This window comes from Homalodisca vitripennis, chromosome 1, assembly GCF_021130785.1.
Source record: "Homalodisca vitripennis isolate AUS2020 chromosome 1, UT_GWSS_2.1, whole genome shotgun sequence".
NCBI classification, from domain to species: Eukaryota; Metazoa; Arthropoda; class Insecta; order Hemiptera; family Cicadellidae; genus Homalodisca; species Homalodisca vitripennis.
The window spans coordinates 127372675-127389262 of NC_060207.1; the positions used below are offsets into that span (position 1 = coordinate 127372675).

At 32.9% G+C, this 16588-nt stretch overlaps 1 protein-coding gene across 2 annotated transcripts in view; it reads left to right on the plus strand.

Annotated features, from left to right (window-relative positions):
- The window catches only part of LOC124371103 (dynein beta chain, ciliary-like), a 186171-nt gene that overhangs the window by 90368 nt on the left and 79215 nt on the right, over positions 1-16588 (plus strand). For both annotated transcript variants that reach the window (XM_046829419.1, XM_046829424.1), the window contains 8 exons: positions 1166-1367; positions 5510-5734; positions 9107-9317; positions 10069-10196; positions 13718-13866; positions 14552-14834; positions 15241-15414; positions 15651-15843. In XM_046829419.1, coding sequence (XP_046685375.1) covers positions 1166-1367; positions 5510-5734; positions 9107-9317; positions 10069-10196; positions 13718-13866; positions 14552-14834; positions 15241-15414; positions 15651-15843 — 1565 coding nt within the window. The remainder of the gene's footprint in view (positions 1-1165; positions 1368-5509; positions 5735-9106; positions 9318-10068; positions 10197-13717; positions 13867-14551; positions 14835-15240; positions 15415-15650; positions 15844-16588) is intronic.

The following is a 16588-nucleotide window of genomic DNA, read 5'->3' on the forward strand; positions in this document are numbered from 1 at the left end:
TCTTTTGATAGGCATCAGGTGTTTTAAATAGGTTGTACAAATTTTACAAGATACCAACTATTTTGACATTTTTATGACAATTCCAGCAGAATTCCAACAGTACTTTTTCCATGAAATCCGTAAACACATAAGCGAGTACAGCCACTTTAGAGATCCACTTGCACAAGCCAGGAGCAACAAACAACATACTGATGCCTCTCAACTGGGACATGTTTGTTGCCATTTATTCAATTTTTGTATTGTTGGCTATTTGCTGAGAACCTCAATGTTGGCCATGTCTTTTCACAGTAAATTTGCTCTAAATCAGTTATTTATTATTTGATTTAAATAATGTTGGTGTCATTAGATTTGTGATAATATTCTCTAAAAACTATTATTCATATAATTCTTGAGAAAAATTGCTGGTTTTTAATATATTCAAAGTTTAAAAATTTTAATGGCCGCCATTTTGAAAATACTAAAGATAATTTTTTTTTTTTTTTTATAATTGGCGTTGTTATCATAAACATTTGAACCAAATTTGGTATAATTAAACTTATTAGTTTTTAAGATATTAATTTTTGTAGAAAAACACATACAGACAGACAGATGGGAAACTAAGCATCAGAGACCCATGTTAATTAATATGATGAAATATGTTTGTCTTGACCTGAGCAATAACGTGGTATATCTTTGTCCAAAGAGTTACGGGACGGGAATGTTGTTAACTCCAAATTAAAGGTTTATCTTTATATTAGTACAATAAATGGCCAATTAAAACCCATTTTTAAATTATATATATATATATATATATATATATATATATATATATATCATTTTAAAATACTGAGGAATTTACTTCAATAAATTAATTTTAAGGCCAATTTTCACAACAGTTGAGTACCTTGCAAAGTTTTGTTTTAAAAGAAATGACTGATATAAAAATGATGATAAGCTAGTCTGTAATTCTAGTTTTTATGATACTATTCTTGTAATTATATATATGACAATGGAATACAATTGAATTTAAATTGTCAAGTCACTGTGTCATCTGTCATGGTGGTGCCAGATTTTAAGCTGATCTGGAAATTATGTTGATACTCAAAGGGTTTCATGTGGCACCGTTGCTGGACTGCAAGTTCTGCTCTGTGAAGATATTTCATATTGTTGATGCGTGTTTGTGCAGACCCTGTGCCATGGTGGTGCCAGATTTTGAACTGATCTGTGAAATCATGTTGGTGGCTGAAGGGTTTCAAGAGGCACGGCTGCTGGCTCGCAAGTTCATCACTCTTTATTCACTCTGCAAGGAGCTGCTGTCCAAACAGGACCACTATGATTGGGGTCTCCGAGCCATCAAGTCTGTGCTTGTTGTTGCTGGATCCCTCAAAGTAAATTTTCTTTCTGTTATGTACTATTTGATGAGGTTAAATATTTTTTTCAAATGAGTTTTTTAATAACTGTTTTACTGATTAGATTTTTGTTATTAAGATGGTGGGCCACTCATTTTCTTTTATATCTTGTAAATCCTAAGGATGATCAGTCTATGTATTTTTTGTATAGAAAAATGAAATGGGACAACATTTTATAAGGTTGATATTGACTTGATTTGACAAAGTGAAAATGAGATTTCCAATGGTGAGGAAGGATGATATTTTACATTTTAAACTAGGTTTCAATGACCTAACAAAGAAATAAGTGATTTTTTTTTTTATTGAGTTCATAATTAATTACGCTTGCTAAGAAACAAAGCTACTTCTCATTCATCCTAACCTTACTGTGTACTGGCTTATGTCGGAGCTTCAGGCTGGTAATTGGTTTAACATCACTTTAATTAACTTGTGCCTACTTCTGTTAAATGTTATATCTGAAGAAACAATTAGAAAATGATTTTTTATAATTTAGATGTGGTGTATGATTTTTTTTGGTAACTAACTTAAATATTTATTACTTGGAACCTTACAATTTTGTTGTTGTAGCGAGCAGACTATAATGTAAGTAATTTAGAATTTGGTGCTCATGTTGATGGCTCTTTTAGTTTTATATCAAAGATTCTATTTTATATTTTGACTAGAGCAAAACTGAAAAATTGGTCTTTTTTGGCTTGATTAGACTGTGACAGTGAGTTTGCATGTCTGGCATGATCATATATGTTGGTTAACGAAGTTCCTGTTAAGGTCTTGTAAGCTTATTGTGTGTGTGTTTGCTTGTCTGCCTGAATCAGGCTTAGTGTGAGTAGAATTGCTTAATTCTTGTGTCATTGAGATGACTTCCTCACCTTAATCAAAGCAGGTTCTAAAACTATCCCAATTAAAAGAACATGAGTGACAAGAAGCAAGAAGAAATAAGAATCATTAGCACAGTGCTTAGTTTAATATGGTTCAGAAAAGTATTTTTCTATACTATTAATGATATCAAGTGCTGAAATTCTTTTGTAATAGTTCTGAATATTCCACCCACAAGTTACACACAAAAACTTCTGTTCCATCCTCAGGTCAAGCCTAGCAGTTAGTTTAAAAATAAAACTCCCCAAATATTGTAAGGTGGTTAAAGCACTGTGCTCAGTGGTGTAAAAGATTGAAAGCTGTACTTTTTAAGTTCCTTCTATGTATTTTTGAAGACATGTGCAGAGGTCATAACTGGCTGTATATATAAGTGACAGAGTAAAGACTACCAGGATCTTTTGGATAATTCTCTGAGGTTTTCTTTCTATTGACTCTATTGACGTTATGGTTCTATTATAGTATCATGCTTCTGGCAGAGGCAGATCACAGATGCTATTGTTCAATGAACCCAATCCTAAGCAAAACTTGCACATATGCCTGATATTAAAAATATTGGTTATAGTACTTTACAATCACATCACAGTAATAGTATAGTTTAAATCTAACAGACTAAATTATTAAAAGTTGAATTTATTTAAAATTTATTTATTAATATAACCATGTATTCTTTGACGTGGTTCTGTCAATCTATTATTATTATTATTAAATATACAGTTGAGGCATTGATTAAATAATACCACATCTCAAGTGGATGAGAAATTGAATTTCATTGGAATATTAAATAAAATATTAAAGTAATTAATAATAGTTCGAACTAATTGTAGCAAAACAAGAACGGTTCAATGGTTCACGTAAGATGTAGCAAACTAGGAGAAAGGTTCAGTTGCTCACGTAAGTTGTAACAAACTTGGAGAACCGTTCAATCGCTTGTGTAAGTTGTAGCAGTTTTGGCTTTAGTTCTTACTGTGGAGAAAAAAACAGATGAAAAACCCACAGTTGTAGTGAAATCACATTATTGCTGTGATTAAAAAAAAAGTAAAACAGTGTTGGTAAGCATGGGGTGTCATTACCAATCATGTAATTACCAAACGGAACAGGGGCGCATTGTAAGTTATTTGTTGTCGGTGCCTACTGCACATTACAGTACTCGGTAATGTAAGTAATAGAGTGATGTATCAGATGAGTGTAGATGTAGAAAGGAATACTAACAAATTAAATTTACAAACACAATTGTAGCTAAAACATTGCTAGTCAGCTGTAAATTATATAACACACGATTACAGTGGTGTAATGGTTATAAAAAAACATCAACAATCTGTAAGAAGCAAACATTTAAAAAAATGTTCTATAAACTAGATTATAGAACATAACGGAACAGGTTAGAAAATTACTGAAATGCATGTGGGATAAAATAATTAAAATTAAAATTATTTAGAACTGGAAAACTTATAATGTTGGACTGAGTTCATCAATGGAGTGTAACAGGAATTAGCAATGTCTTGACTCAGTTTCACCTATGGAGTGTATAAGGTTAATGTTCATTAATGACACTAGATATTTTGAAAAGACAACAGAATTATAAATAAGCCATTGTGTTACAATACCAAAAACATGACATTCTAACAATTCTACACTTTTCTTCAGATAACAGATCTTAAAACAAAAGGTTAAGAATGTAAAAAAAGTAAGCAATTCAGACAGATGACGATTAACTAATTAATGACACCAAATGACTGCAATTATTCTGTTATTCCTTCAAATCATTCATTTCAAACAAATTTTTGGTAAATGTTCAACCCATGCCAAAGATAACATCAAAGATGTCATCCACTGTATATCTGAAATTGGTTTAAAAAGTACGTAATTAATCATTTCATCCTATTAAATTTACTCATACTAATAAAAAGACTGAATTTAGGTACAGTATGAAATCATCAAAAATGGAATACAGAATAAAATATATTGTATCTTGTGTAAGTATGTCATAAAATGTGATATCTAAGCGTTGTTTATGACAGTTTTATTTTCACATTTTTTGTTTCTTTCAGAATATCTTGCTGTAGATTATGTTCTACCTAGATAGTTACTTCTGTTTGAATATTACTCTGAAATATCTTAATACCAAAAGACAGTTATTTAGTATTCTACTGAGTTGCTACTACATTATGAGTTACATTTTTCTGAAGGAAATGTTAAACAATTTGCATAAGTTAGTTGATACATGTTTGCATTGTTTGTGCATTTTGATCTATGTAGTTTTCTTTTAACTTGCTTTAGTTGTTTCTCCATAATACTGGTTGTTCTTAAGAATAGCTGTTAATATTATTTTAATTTGATTTAAAATTGATTACAAACATATGATCTTTATGAAAAAACTAACTACAAAGGGTTTGGGTTTTTTGTAATAAGTATAAACTCTGAAAATACCAGAATCATTGCAGCATAACACAGGCACAAGATCTAATCTTAGTATTTGCACATACTGGAGCTCCAGTACAAGAAATAAAAAGCAAATATTGACATTTTTTTAAATTTCACAATTATTAATGATATTAATTAACCCCTCCCACATGTCCCATTAACAAATTTTGTCCTCCATCGCGAACTGTATTTCATAAAACTATGATAAAATGTTCACAAATGTTAACTGAACATCAGACAACAGCTGCAGTCTATTCGTTGTTCTCGTCTGCCTGTCATCAATCTTAGCAACTGAATACTATATTAGCAATGGAATGCTGTTTTGTGCTGATAGAAGTAAATAACATTGGTTTTAATAACTACTAGTTTAAAAATGTTTCCAATTGCTCCAAGAGTTTTCAAACTGTAATAAGATGTTTTTCTCCTAGTATAATCAATTGTTTTAACAAAATAGTATATGACTAAAATTCTTTATGCCAATTGGTTTTGAGTTTTTATTAAGTTTAAATGCATTACAAGGGCTGATATTTATTTTCTTCCTCATGTAAAAATAACTAGAACATAAAAAATAAATATTGTTTGCTATAATCAGATCAGATTGTAAAAAACATACTTTTTTAAAATACCAAAATACAGTATGAATTTGTAAGAAATAAGTGATATATCTTTTTATTAGGGTTTTTGTTTTAAAAACCAAATTTAGACATTTAATGAGACTAGTAATTTCTGTTATGTTTTTAACTTATAAAACTAGGTATTAAATTACCTATGTTAAATATATCATACCATTAAACAATAAGCAAATAAAGTGACTAAGTGGCTTACAGAGAGGAGACCGCCTCAGGCCAGAAGATCAGGTGTTGATGAGAGCCCTCCGAGACTTCAACATTCCCAAGATCGTGACTGATGACATGTCCATCTTCATGGGTCTCATAGGAGACCTATTTCCTGCATTGGACGTTCCCCGTAAGCGGGATTTTGATTTTGAGCGGCAAGTGCGTGCCGCTGCCATTGACCTCAAACTTCAACCAGAGGACAATTTTATACTGAAGGTAAGTTTCTTTGTTGGATTTTTTAATTGATAAATTAGTCACATGTAACTGTTTATATTTCAATACAAAAATAGATACTAGAACAAGGAAATGTTACATTTACAGCTATGGAAATCACAATCTAGAGAGAGAAAGGAAATATGTTGAAGCCAAGATTTTATCTCATCATACCTCTTTCAACTTCTAAATGTTAGTTACAAAAACCTGCATTTTGATGGTTACCTTCTGTCACATACATAAGATACTCTGCTTGCTAAAAAAATCCAAGTAGTAGAACATTGTTAGTGATAATTACTTTACTGAACTATTTTATTTATATTTGACATGGTGGCTACAGCTTGATCGGATGCATGTTAGATTGTGGGGCACAGAAGAAGCTGTTCAACACAGACAAGATATAAACTACAAGCAGACAATAGTCTGCAGTGGATTATCTCTATTACAATGTGCTAAGTTCAGTGACAATATATAAGTTTAGGGTGTATGTCTTGATTGTTTGAGGGAATCAGTAGTTAAGTTGTTAAAAAATGTCAGTAGGGAATTCATATCCCTCATGAAGTCCAGGAAGTGTTCAGGGTCAGTAACCATTACACCAGTATGTGAGAGTTGGATTAAATAACAGGAATGAGCATTATTAGTACATCTTTCCATCAATTCTTTATGCTTCTAAAATCTTTTCAACAAGACTCACTAATCCATCTATTATTGACTTGACTGATCTAAAACCAATCTGATCATGATACAGGAATTTGTGCTTTTTAACAAACTTTGAAAGCTGAATGATAATAGTTTTTCAAAGATTTTGCTTAGAACAATGAAGATTGAGATGGCAAGAATTGTTTATCAGTATGGGTATTTCTTTTAAAAGATGTAATAACTTTTGCTAATTTTAGTTAATTTGAGAAGACTCTATGTTTAAAAAAATCATCAGGTCAGTAACACAAGCCATTTATGTATTGGAAGAACTTTTTCATTTCTATTCGCAATGTCTCATTAATTTATTACCCTAATTTATCATAGTATTATCCACAAATTTTTATCATAAATTCATTAATTTTAGTTATCTTACTTCCCTATCTTAAAAATTATTTATCTGATACTATTATGATGTTAATTCATGTGCAATATATCTTACTAATAATCTAGTTGAATAATTTAATATGCAAAATTCCAATCTTTACTTTAATATTTAATTACGCATGCACATATAATTTCACATGTTCTGGAAAATTTTGATTTAATTTATGTTATTATAAAAATTCCAAATTACTTCCTTTCCCCATCACCAGTTATAATACAACGGAATGTGACTAGAAGAAACCAGTGATGTGATCAGCCAATGCCTACATTTTTAAGGAAATCAAATCAATAACTGTTTTCTTAAGATGTTCATTACCTTCCTGGTTTCCATCAGCAGCAGCAGAGGAGACCTGTGGTAGCTTAAATTTTTGGTACCATTTCGACAAAGGGCCTTAATATGTTTAAGAGAGAACTAAAACTTTGTTAATCTACAGTTTTCACAACATCAAGACATAACTATGCTAAAGAAGAGATCTTGGCTCAGAATACTATCGCTTGCTTAAACTTCACTGTTTTGGACTTGAAAATCTAAAATTGTGAAAAGTGTAATTTGGAAATGTTATAAACATTTTAATCTTAACTGATAAATTTGATAAATTTATTGAGTTGATAAATTTTGAACTCTTTAATATACAAGAACTGTCTATTTATTGAAAGTTGTTTGAGTTTTTTTAACATTGTATCATTAATTTTAATAATTAGATCTCATTTTATTAAATCTGCATTGTTGAGATAGATTACAGCTCTCATCCCATACTTTGTAGGCAGCTTGATCAACCTGATGAGTGTCAGATTTGATGTAAGGCCCTCGTTGCTGCGCCTTTTTGATATATGTCCCCCGGTTGCAGCGCCAATTGATGAATGTAAATTTGAAGTGATGTCAATTTGATGAGAGTGGCAGATTATAACGCCAATTTGCCGTGTGTCACCCCCACGTTGGTTGCGATAATTTGCTGAAAGTCAGTTCTTTAGAGTTATTCACTCACCATGTAGTTGTACGCCCCTTGTCACTAGTGGCACGTTGTTGTACCATGTTCCTCATCATGGTATCGGTCGCCATCTTGCCCAATGCTAGCTGTATTCCCTCGGTATTACTCAAAAATTATTAGATTTGAACGTCTCTGGTGTTATCACCAGAGACAAGTCTGTGTGTATGTCAGGGTTCCAAAATATGTTAAGTAATGATTACAAAATTTAACATCACTCCACACTTTTTATAAAAGGGATATTTAAAGAAAGTCAAAGCAAGTGACCACGAGATTAATTTATTAAATGTCACACTCTCAACACATATTATAACTTCACTCACCTTGCAGTGCTTTGATAATTTTAAAAGTCTAAATAATATCCCATCCTTGATTAAATTTCAATATACTATACAACTGATCATTACTATCCCAGGAGAACTAACACAACCTCCTTGCTTCGAGTCTGGTGAAAGAAGAAGGAATCTCCGTATAAAACGACGGATACCGACTCAAAACAATACTCATCCCTTCTCTCGTTCAAATCAGCGTCTTCACGAATAAATATAATTTGATTCTTTTTTTATAATTGTCGAAATTTATTACGTTTACTATAATTAATCAATTTAAGTTTTTCTATTTTCTTTTTATTATTTTTTCAAAGCTTTTTATTTAAATTTTTAGCAACATGTGCTTTATGACGTCATCAATATACAAGTCATTCATACCACAATTGGCTTTTCTGCGTAATTCTATTTAATGTTTTTGTAAAACACGAATTTTGGTTAGGTTTACTTCATTTTAATTAATCAAATCTTTTCCCGAATAAAGTTCAATAAATTTCTTCGTTATTAAATAAATCTCAATTCCGACAACATGTGATTCACTGACGTCACAGTCTGCCGATTCATTGACGTCACAGTCTGCCAATTCCCCGCGAATATTCAAATGTCGTAATTTGACCTGTTACAAACCACACCATGAGAACTCATTGCTCTTATTCATAAATTTGATTTTTGGTCCCCTTTTTTTGTATTACCCATTTCTTAATTCAATATGTTGATTGTGGCAGTCGCCTTAAGGTGCAGAAGCACAATTAGAGTATAGCATAGTGTAAATCTCACTCAGTATAGACCAGCAGTGAAGATGTAAAATATTTTCATTACCATAAAATTTAATGTTAACAGAAAAATGTAACTCCTTTCCTTTATTGTAACACAATCAAACTTGTGTTTTCGTGGATTTAAGAATTATAAGTAAATAACTCAATAATTGTGAGACATTTCATGTTTCTAATCTAGAGTCTTTATGGCTATCATTGCTGCAGGTGGTGCAACTGCAGGAATTATTCGCCGTGAGACATTCTGTGTTCATCATAGGCAATGCAGGCACTGGCAAGTCCCAGGTGTGGAAGACACTGTACCGAACCTACTATAACCAAAAGAAGAAACCCCATTACAATGACTTAGAACCCAAGGCCGTTACTAACGATGAACTTTTTGGCATCATCAACCCTGCAACTCGTGAATGGAAGGATGGTAAAGCATTTCAGAATTATATGTGAAATTATTATTATTATAAGTTTAGTTACAAGATATCTAACTTAATTCTTTGTAATTTATAAGATATGATATTTGAAATTTCTGTGCACTGAACCACCTGGTTCCAAAAAGCCTTTAGATAAACCCCACCTGGTTATGTTATAGAGTGCAGCACATCTAGAACAATCTAAATTTTGGAAGCACATGGCTTATAAACCTACTCGTTATTAGGGTGATCTAGGTATTGTTATGTGTAATTGAATTTTAAAATAATTTAATTTTAATGTTAATAATTTTATTAAACATGTTCACGACAACATGTACCTGATCGGATATACACGATCTTTCACAACTGCTGTTGTGTACTCAATGCGTTTATATTGTTTGCCTGTGTTTATAATTTTTTAGATACCCCTTTGGGTACTCAGAAAGACATTGAAAACACATATTAATATAATTTTTTTTGTGCAAAATCGCGAAGCCTACATACTTTTCTTCTAATACTGAGACATTTAACGTAAAATAGACGATTATGGCTTTTTGCTATTATTATTGAAAATTTGACGGCAAATAAAAAAGTTCAGAAATAAGCCAGGACCATGAACATGTTAAACTTATTTGTGCTTATAATGCCAGTTTTGACTCATTGTCCTTTTCCAGCTCATCTTATACAAATGTGCAACTTTTAAGTTGAGATGGATTAATTTTGAAGCTACACATTTAGATGTTCTTAATATGAATGTTGTAGGTTTGTTCTCTGTGCTCATCCGAGAGCAGGCCAACATGGGCGGAGAAGGCTCCAAATGGATGGTATTGGATGGAGATATTGACCCTATGTGGATAGAGTCTCTCAACACTGTGATGGATGACAACAAGGTATCCTGTCAGGTTTACAGTTATATCCAACCCTTGAATGGTTTTACACAGTAGTAACAACATAAATCTATTAGGAAAAATGATAGAAATAGAAACCAATTGTATTATAGAAAGGACATTGATACACGTCATATAGATATATCGTCTACCTGGCCCATACACTTAATGCAGTATAAAGTTAGAGAATTGCAGTATATACCCTAAATACACTAATAACTTAACTATAAGATAATGAGATTCCATAAAACTAGTTGTCAGTAATAACAACTTTTCCAATATTATTTTAATTTTTAGGAGTAGGTCTTACAATTTAAAATTATTTTCAATTTTTAAAGATTCTTTAATAAGACTTATACCAACTGATGTGAAGACAGTGTTAAAGTTATTATTTACGTATTATCACTATGTACTGTTATTAGGCCAGCTTTAACATTGTAGATGTAAGACAAAACCAGTCACAATGACCGATAATTTAAATATTTCATAACACTTATTTTCTAATGTTTAAACCTCAACAATAATGAAAACTTCTCCTATGCCGAGTCCATGTAGTAGTCGCAAACATAGTGAATACTCATCTTCTGAAGAGGGATCCACCCACCCTGGTGGTGTAGAGATTACCTTTGTTCACCACCGAAAAATTGAAAAGAGCCATTGGTTCTCTAAAAGCCAAAAGGCTGCAGGCTCTGACGTCTTTATTACAGAGGTGCTAAAATGGGTCACAAGATGCTGTCCGAGTTTCTTGCTAGCCATGTACAATATCTGCCTGAACGCTGGAGTTTTTTCTTCACGTTGGGAGAGAGCAAGTAACAAACTTCACTGATACTTCGAGTGTTGGTGCTTCTAAGTAACAGGTAGGGTCCTTCAAGTATTCCTTGTCCTACACGCATGTTGGACACGGCCGTAAAGGTAATGGAGAAGCTGCTCTAACCATGCCTTTAAAACGCCACCAGTGCCTGCAGAAACCTCTCAGACTGCCATCACGGCTTGTGCAAAGTATATTCCATGGTAATCGCTATCACAGAATTGGTAGTAGTGAAAAGAGCAGACATGGCATGTCACGTGTTATGCCCACAGGTCCTGCACTTGATGTTAGATGTAAAGAATGCGTACTACTCCGCACGGTCAAACAACATACTGATTCAACAATTGCTTGAACAATCTTGCGTAGTCTCCGGCAAGCTGCTGATAATTTTAACCCTTACCTTATTCACTGTGTTTTTGAATTTGCTAGTCTTCAATATTGCAACATGACACACTGGGTCATTGGTTAAACTACCATCAGTTGAAAATTTCTAAACAATTAACAGCTTTCAAAACTTCAGGTTACGTTTTTTCATACTTGAATAGCATGAAACATATTTTTGGTTCTAGAGACAAATACGATGTTGAACTGTTTTCATTGACTGTCGATTACGTTCATTATCTTTCATTAAATTCCTCCTGTTGCGCTTTTTTTACGAAACTTCAAAACATCTCCAGCACACACTCACACATCACACAAAATAAGTTTTTCAGTTTGTATTATTTTTTATTTTAAATGCGTTTTCATAGGTTGATTTCAATACTTTTCCTGAAAACCGAGACAATTAGCATGCCAAGAGTACTTTTCTGGACACCACATCTTTTTTATTGAAACTGGTGTTTGAGTTTTGAGTGAAAACCTATCCACTCATGGAGCTGGTCAAATTTCTCTTCTAATGCTTGTCTGACTATCTGTCTAGCAGACCCCTACCTTATTTTTCTTATTTATTAATTAATTATTTTGAGAACAATAATAATAAATTAAGTACATAATGAATGTATTACCCGAACCAAGTGGATTGGGCTATAGGCCATATTTAGCTTTTTGGACAGTGGCAGTGATGTCTACAACCCGTCACCCAATGATCCTACTTTGGACAAAATGGCGTATGATACTGACGTCTCCAAAACCAAAACCCTGACTTTGAGGCATTTTGCTGTTCCACTCATATGTCGGATAGCATCTGACATCATCTTGAAATCAGTTTTCTTCCATATGCAGCCAATCTGTGATGTCTTCAATTCGTGCTGCGATCGCACAGCAACCTTTGGAATTAGTACTAACAACTGAACAAAAACAATCGCCATCTGCTGTTGTTTTTATTTTTATTAATCAATGTGTTAACCTCATTTGGTGTTTTCATCATTATCAGGCACAACATTTCTTTCTGAATCCGAGGTTATTGCTGAGTTGGAGAACAATGACGAATCGAATAATGAAGAAAGTGAATAATAGTGATGGTGAAATCGTCCTCCCAATATTGGAACATTTGTCAGATAGGCTTAGGCCCAACCCGAAATAATGGTGGTGGTGGAGATGGATTTGAAAACTGTTGGACTGTTTATGATGGACCTGATTTTCCACATTTTCCTTGTACTTTGGTAGGTGGTCATAAGGAACCTAATCAAAATAAACTTGTGAGTATTTCAGACATTTTAAATTTGGTTTTAACGTTGAAATACTAAGAAATTGTTGCTGAAACTAATTGTTATGCAGAAGAAAAATAAACAAGCATAGACCGCTTAGGCCTAGCTCTGTCTGGTCCACTTGGAAAAACATTCCAGGGCAGTAGATGCCATCAGTCTTATTCTTCCTCTTCTTTTTCAATTTTTTTCTAGGTATTCTCTTGTTTTCATCGCTTATTTCTTTTTTTGGCCTTTTGTACTAAAGTGGCGTCGAGTTGTTAGAACTAGAAAGCTTAGAAACGTGAACTTTCCTAGAGTGATAGTTAGCCAACATATTAATTTTGCTCGTTCATCCTTCATTAAAACAGTTGACAGCATTATACACTCCTAACTTTGGGGTTTCAAAACCTACAAAATCCGTTTTTAGCCAATTTTTGCTTTAATTAGAGTTGAAATTCTTTTTTTGGATTTTGGGTCAAATGATAGAAGTAAACACGTTAGGACTGAAATGGATTTCTGAGACCTGTATTTGTATTTTCTTGATCTGAGTAACAAGGCAGACTCAGCTGTGACGGAAATATAATTAATTTGAACCAGAAATGCTCCTATAGCTAAAAAACATGATGTGTGAGTTAAGTTAAACTTTGATACTCTTAACACTTAGATAATATCTATCTAATGTATACCTACCCATGTTTGACATATTTTATAGGACTCCATCATATTACATTATAAGTGCTATTTCTAAGAAGTACAAGGACTTCGATTTTGAAACATGTGTGCAAAGCCAAGGATAATATCTAGTAATAAATAGAAATATATTCATTTGTACGTTAACAGATGCATTCTTACCACTGGCATGAGCAGAACCTTTCGAAACTACTGCAAAATAACTCTAAATTATTTGTACAATATAAAACTTATGCACAACATATAAAGTGTTGTGTATTTTCTTAAAGAAAAAAAAGTAACATTTTCTTCCTTTTTTTTAGTCCTTAAAAGCTGTTGACTCTCATTAAAACCATTGGTTGAACTGTAAAGTTCTCTTGAAAAAAACTAATTGAAAATGTGTTTCATGTTTGTGTGCTTAGGTGCTTACTCTGGCCAGTAATGAACGTATTGCCCTCACTCCATCCATGCGGCTGCTGTTTGAGATCTCCAACCTGCGCACTGCCACGCCCGCCACAGTGTCCCGTGCGGGTATTCTTTACATTAACCCTCAGGACCTTGGCTGGAACCCGTGAGTCATCTATAGTTTATGTCACACTTTAGCTACAGGATATCGGTTTTAAGAGATTTTTCAGTAAACAAATGGTAGAGAGCAGTTATATAGTTGCTGAAAAGCAAAAATTACCCTTCAGGATTTGGATATTAAGAGTTTAATACGAGTGTTCTGACAAATTTGATGATTATATTTCTTACATAAAAATAAATAACAAAGTTGATGTGAATGTGTGCCTATCTTGCATTGTTTTAGCATCTATCTATTTGTGAAGTTTACTTTGAAATTCCTTACTCAAAAATTGTTCCTGGTACAGGGTTGTAATTTTGCAATAATGTTTGTCTTATTAAGACATAATCAAGGCCATAAAACAATAATTGAGTTTTTAATGGTGTAAAAATGTGTGTGAAACTGCAGCTATCCAAAGTTTTTATCATAACCAAAATTTTCTCAGACTACTCTTACTCAGAACAGACTGGTGTTCTGTACTTTTCACCCAAGTCTTACAGTGAAACATTTCACAATAACAGTTGTACCTGTTCATGTGGTTCTGTCAACATCTGAGTGCAGGTGGCCACATTGCAATAATGTTATAAACACATTTTTTTTTTTTAAATTTATAGACACTTGGAAATTAGTTGACTTCAAGTTTATGGAGTGTTAATGCCAAACACTATAAAACCAACCAATGTGTTTTCTTCAGATATGTGACGAGTTGGATCGAAACAAGAGAGGTGGAGAATGAGAAGGCCGTTTTGATTGTGTTGTTTGACAAGTATATCCCTCCAGTTCTGGAGGCCTCTCGCACCAAGTACAAGAAAATCACTCCCATCCCTGAGATAGCCCACATACAGATGCTCTGCACCTTACTGGAGTCTCTGCTCACACCCGTCAATGTGCCTCTTGAATGCCCCAAGGAATGGTATGAGATATACTTCGTGTTCGCCTGCGTCTGGGCCTTTGGCTCGTGTACCTTCCAGGACCAGGTAGACCAGCATTAATCATCAATAGAATATTCTCATAATTAAACTGATAAGAAACATCTGCCCAATCACTATTTTGTTATCTTTACTATCTTATTTTTTAGATGATGATTGTGGTATAAAAATGATTTAGTATTTTGTAGTAGTTGAAACTTATTATATTATTGTAATTTTATAATATTAACTTCTTAGAAATTTAAATAATTTGTGTTTACACAACTGAACTATATATTGCTACTTGAACAATGTCCATTGCAACGGATATCTGGCCATTGCCAGCTTAAGTGTTTATAAGAAGAGTTTAATTTTTGCAGTTTCCAAAAATAATATTAACCGATATAGGTCTATTCACATCCTGGTTGTGATAGGTAATGTATTTTTACGAATTTTTAACATTGATTGTATGCAGCTTGTGGACTGGAGAAGTGAGTTTACGAAGTGGTGGTGTAATGAGTTCAAAGCAGTCAAGTTCCCGTCTGGTGGCCATGTTTTCAATTACTATATCGACCCAGAGACCAAGCGGTTCTTGCCATGGACAGATAAAGTGGCTAAGTTTGAACTCGACACTGACATACCACTTCAGGTCAGTCTCATACTTATTTGCTCAGTATTTTAGTATTGAGTCTCTATACTATCACTTTTCTCCTTACATACCAGTATTACTGTCATGTGCTGACCATAAATATTTATGAATAGTATGAAGGCTATGTTTATCCCTTAAGAAGTCAAAGAAGCAACCAGCTTCAAGGCTAAAGTAAATAATTTACGAATAAAATCATTTAAACTTTCTATCATTAATGTTATGTTTCATGTAACCAGTCAACTCTAGTGAATACAGCAGAAACAACCAGAGTGCGCTACTTCCTGGATCTGTTGATAGACAAGCGCAAGCCGGTCATGTTGGTGGGTGGTGCAGGTTCGGGCAAGTCTGTACTCATCAATGAGAAGCTCAACTCTATGTCAGATAATTTTGCTGTCACCAATGTGCCCTTCAACTTCTATACCACCTCTGGTAAATGGTGGAACTACAGTGAAATACACAATTAAGATAATATTACTAAGTATAGATCAAAATTAAATTAAATGCTAATTTTTTAGCTATTGCATATAGAAAATTGAAACTTCAGGAATAGTTCTTGATCGTTGAGACATAATTTTTGGTGTGTCTAAAATACTTTTTGAGTGGTCCCAATATAACTTATTATGGTACATCATCAAAAAGGGAACAAACTGAAACCAGCTTGAATTTAGGTGAACAAATTGAAGATTTTGTCAATTATTGATGTCGTAGATAATAGAGGAAATTTAAATGTTAAAATTAAACATTTTTAAATTCCTATTTGATACTTTATTAGAAAAATGTAAACTATAAAATTGTCCAATAACAAAATATGTGTGAACAAAAAATTATTTTAAACATTAAAATACAGAACTAACTTATTGCTTTAAAAAAGAAATTTTCTTTATCGTTAATCACTTTGTCATTCCACACTATCATTATGTAAGAAGTCTCATATATCATTATGTATTACTGTAATCATAGGTGTATCCAGGGGGGTTTTGGGGGTTGTAAACCCCCATTGTTAATTATATTCAATGTATATTTTAACTTGCCTTAAACCGAAAGTATAATTGTAGTCAAACGATGTATCATAGTTCAGTTTTGTTTTGATATTTTAACTATAACAGCTAACATATAGTAAAACACAAGACTCATGCTTTGTAATTTTTCGGAATGACGATTCCGTCTGCGACCC